At 29.9% G+C, this 4,029-nt stretch overlaps 1 protein-coding gene across 1 annotated transcript; it reads right to left on the bottom strand.

Annotated features, from left to right (window-relative positions):
- Positions 1-1,408: 1,408 nt before the first annotated feature.
- On the bottom strand, positions 1,409-1,840 carry LOC116339970 (N-glycosidase YbiA-like). The gene has a single exon (XM_031766060.1). The coding sequence runs from the start codon at positions 1,838-1,840 to the stop codon at positions 1,409-1,411; it is 432 nt and encodes a 143-aa protein (XP_031621920.1).
- Between the last annotated feature and the right edge of the window lie 2,189 nt (positions 1,841-4,029).

Genomic DNA, 4,029 nt, shown 5'->3' with positions numbered 1-4,029 from the left:
CATACATTTTGTAACGAATGTATACTCATTTCTTTTGCCAACAAAAAGGAGTGTCCAAAATGTCGTCAAAGTATTAGACGCGATCAGATTTTAAAAATTCGCTTGAATTAAATGGAATGATTACAGCTAGGGCGATTGTCAATTCTTTCGATTTTCGATCGAATCTTATTTTTCTTTCTATCATCAAATGTTGCTGAACTAGAATGGAAACTAAATCGAAAAGAAAGATTTTTCAATCACTGTTGAAAATACAAATAATTATTTTCTCGAGTATTTTTGAATACTTTCCATTCTTTTTTGAAAATTCTTAAATTACAACCTTAAACTACAATCACTATAACAATTACTTCTATTGTTTTCTCTCTATTTTGAAGTCTGGCTCCAATGAATATCGGATACTGACAAAATATCCAGGATGTATATCTATGTTTAAATATCATAAGAGTAAATCGAGCCTAGAATAACACAAGCACACAATTGTTCAACTAAATTCATTTTGCAATCACAATAAATTCAGTTTTTTTTTCTAATAACATGAAATATGTGTTTTATTTTCAACTATTGACACGAAAACATCAACTTCAATCAAAGAAAGATAAGCTCTACATTTGGACAGTGTACACTTAGCACATTATACGATTTTTTATGCACTTCGAGCTTACAAATAAGTATCTGCTCAAAAAACTAACATAAAAATGAAAGTTGAACATTTCTGGATATGTTTTTAGTTCATGAATCATGAGTATCGACATGATTCGTCCAAAATTCAAAGAATTCACAAATCTTAAGTAAAGAATAACAAACTACTTTAGATTTTTGTTCTCTTCTTGAATTTCAAGGTGTGAAATTGTATTCAATTTTTGATGATTGTTTTTAGAAATCATGGTCTTAAGTTAATTCGTATTGGTCGTAACATTGCCTACACGTTCGTCGTATGGTTCTTCTAGGGTTGTGTTTGTTCTTATACGCAGTTTTCGCGGACGAACACAAACAAACACGAACAGCTCGCGTTCATGACCTGCCTTAGTGTGAACGTTCGTTGACTGTGAATGGTTGTGAGCAAACACAAAAATTAGATGTACAACAGTTCCCAGTGAACTCAACGGATGATATTCGGTAAAGCAGTGATGATGTGGCGAGTGTACACGAATCGTGAATTGTTCTAATACGCGTTACTGAAATCGTAAAGGTTTTAAACGAGTATGAATAGAGAATTGATAGATTGATGTACACTTCGTCAAAAGGATGGGCTATGCGATAGAGGGAAACAATAGAATAGTGTAACCAAATAAAACACAATTTTTTTATCCAAATGTTACGCACACGCACATATTTATTAAAAACTTAAAATGATACTATAAACTATCCTTATGAATCCTTACTACCATTGTCACACAGTTTGATTCTTTTACAATTTAATGTCTTCTCGAATTTTCATTAAAATTTTACCTAACATATTTACACCAGAATTTTTATGTCGTGAACAGGAACAAACACCCCAAAATCTATCATGGAATGTATTGTTTTCAACCAAATCTTGTTCGTGTGTCTTTTTCAATAAAAATTTCATTTTTGGATTTTCAAATTTAATACGAAGTAATTTTTCCATAACCAATACACGTTCTGAATCCCAGTTTGCTTTCATTCGAACACGTCTTCCGATTGACTTTGCTTCCACTGGTGTTTTTGCTTTACGTAATTTTTGTCTATCCTTAACATTCTCACATTTAGCTGCTTGGAATGCATGCTCGGCTGTTGGATAAACATCACCACCATATTCAATCTTCACAGGATAAAAATTTGACAAGAAAAAATATTCGTCACGGAATTTGTAAATCATTCTCTGATTTTAATGTACTCCTGTTTAGCTTGATATGTAACCGAATTTATTTTCAACTCTCAGATTTGAACGCAGAAAAAATTGTAAACGTATACAATAAAGAATCTAATTCCGACAAAAGAACAATGTTTTTTTTTGCGGATCACCTCACACAAACATGCAAGAACGTTACAAACTATACCAAATGCTCTGTATGAATGATTGAGTCACTTTTCTAATACACTTATGAATACAATGAAGGAACGAACAAAAAGGAATATGTTTACTGTTCTCTTTTTTCTCAAATAAAATGAAAAAAAAAAACATCGATATTAGACACATGTTGAGTATACTTTGTTATATATGTGTTGTGGTTAATATAAATAAAAATACCGACAGCATGTGTGTAATAGAGATAGATAATGATCTTGTTTTCATGTCTTTTCATGTGAATTTCCTTTTGTTAGAATCCAAACAGAAGTCAAAACAAATAGAAAGTCAAAAATACAATGATAATATAAATTCGACCTAGTTTCTTTACGATCTCAGGTTTATGTCATCCATTTGGAAAGCACGATCTTGAAAACAATATCCATAAAAAGAACAATAGCGATGATTGAGGTGAGAAATCCGAAATTTGGCAATACATGCTATAGATTTTTGAAGTAATTACTTCATACCTAAATTATCATTTACAATTGTGAATCATAAACATTGTGAACTTCTAGAATTTGTCTTTGATACATTCAAGTGTTATAAAAAGGAAATTTCCATTTTTTTTTTATTTGTGAAGTGAACAAAAATGTTATGATGATTGAAAAATATATAATTAAAGTTGTTCTTTTATTCAATACAGAATAAAAAATGTTCAGTATTTTCATAATCGATACACTTTTATTCAATGATATAACAATTTCTTTTTGTAAAAATTGAAATAGATAGAACAATGTAGTGAAGCTTAATAGTAATCATCATCTGCAAACATTTGTGCAACGATTAATTTATAAAGAACTGGATCTTCATTTGCCATTTTTCCGTTTGGTAATCGCCAATATGAAGGAATGTCATCGGTTTCAAGGATCGGATCAACCTGTATGATTTGTTTCCTATTAGAACGTGATGTTTTTTGTTCGGTTAGCATGGATACATCTGCTTCCTGATTTGAGAATGATACATCCTTAATATCTCTGTCACGAGTTTTATTTTTGTTTGTTCCAAACACTCTGGCAGCTAGTTGAATGTCTTTTGATGTATTCATTGCTTGAAATTCCTTTTAGATCGAAAAAAAAAAAAAAAAATATATCAGTTCTTAAGTCACTTTTTCATAATTACAATTAAAAAAAAAACTTACACGTTGTACATAGTTGTGTTCATTCATTAAATTTGAATTCAAAGTTGAAAGATAATTATCATACGCTCGATTTACAAATTTATTGTCACTTTCATCAACAAAGAAATTATTTAAACCAGATAATATTTCGTCGTCAACACGATTCTCTTCATTATTAATAAAGAAAAATTCAACATCACGTTTTGATTGTTCTTTCAGTTGAATATTCATTTTATTAAAAAGTTGTGTCTGTTTTCAATAACATCCAATGCTCAACTAAATCCTTGCAAGAAAACATAGCAATACCGTTCACAGAGAAGAAAAAAAAACAGGTAAAAACATCGTTTCTCAAGTAGATGTGAAAGAAAATACTACCAACTGTTTTAGTTATTGTCAGGTGTGCTTGAAAACAATAAAATAAAAAAACAAGGGTTTTTGGTTTACATTTGTTTTTATTATGAATATAGGAATTTCGAGAGATAAAATTTCGAAAACTTCAATATCCGAAACAAATTTAAATGATTGTATGGGTGAATAAAATTGAAAATTTATTTCTTTTGCGGATATAAGATAAATTTAAAAAAAATCTTCGAATTCCAAAATTTCTTTGGCGAGCGAATATATTAAAGGATCTGATTCAAGTGATCTCTTTACTACTTTAAAAAGAAAACTAGGTATGTTAAACTTTTAGTTTTCTCCTTTTACATTTTTCGCTTCATGGACTAAAGTGTAGAACACTTTTTGTACAGATGATGAATTCAAATGTTCATACTCAAAGTTTATTATCTTTTCCATTTCACTCAATCGAACTAAGGAGCTGTTACGAAAAAACATGGCATGATCATTACCAACTCGTCATTATCACCGGCACGATTCACAA

The sequence above is a fragment of the Contarinia nasturtii genome, unplaced genomic scaffold (genome assembly GCF_009176525.2).
Source record: "Contarinia nasturtii isolate CC-2019 unplaced genomic scaffold, AAFC_CNas_1.1 Cnas_scaffold_567, whole genome shotgun sequence".
Classification (NCBI taxonomy): Eukaryota; Metazoa; Arthropoda; class Insecta; order Diptera; family Cecidomyiidae; genus Contarinia; species Contarinia nasturtii.
Note: the sequence above shows the minus strand (reverse complement) of the source record. Positions and strands in the feature narration are given on the sequence as shown.

Bases quoted from the DNA above. Each gene is read 5' to 3' on its own strand.
- LOC116339970 (XM_031766060.1), bottom strand. From the start codon at position 1,840: ATGATTTACAAATTCCGTGACGAATATTTTTTCTTGTCAAATTTTTAT.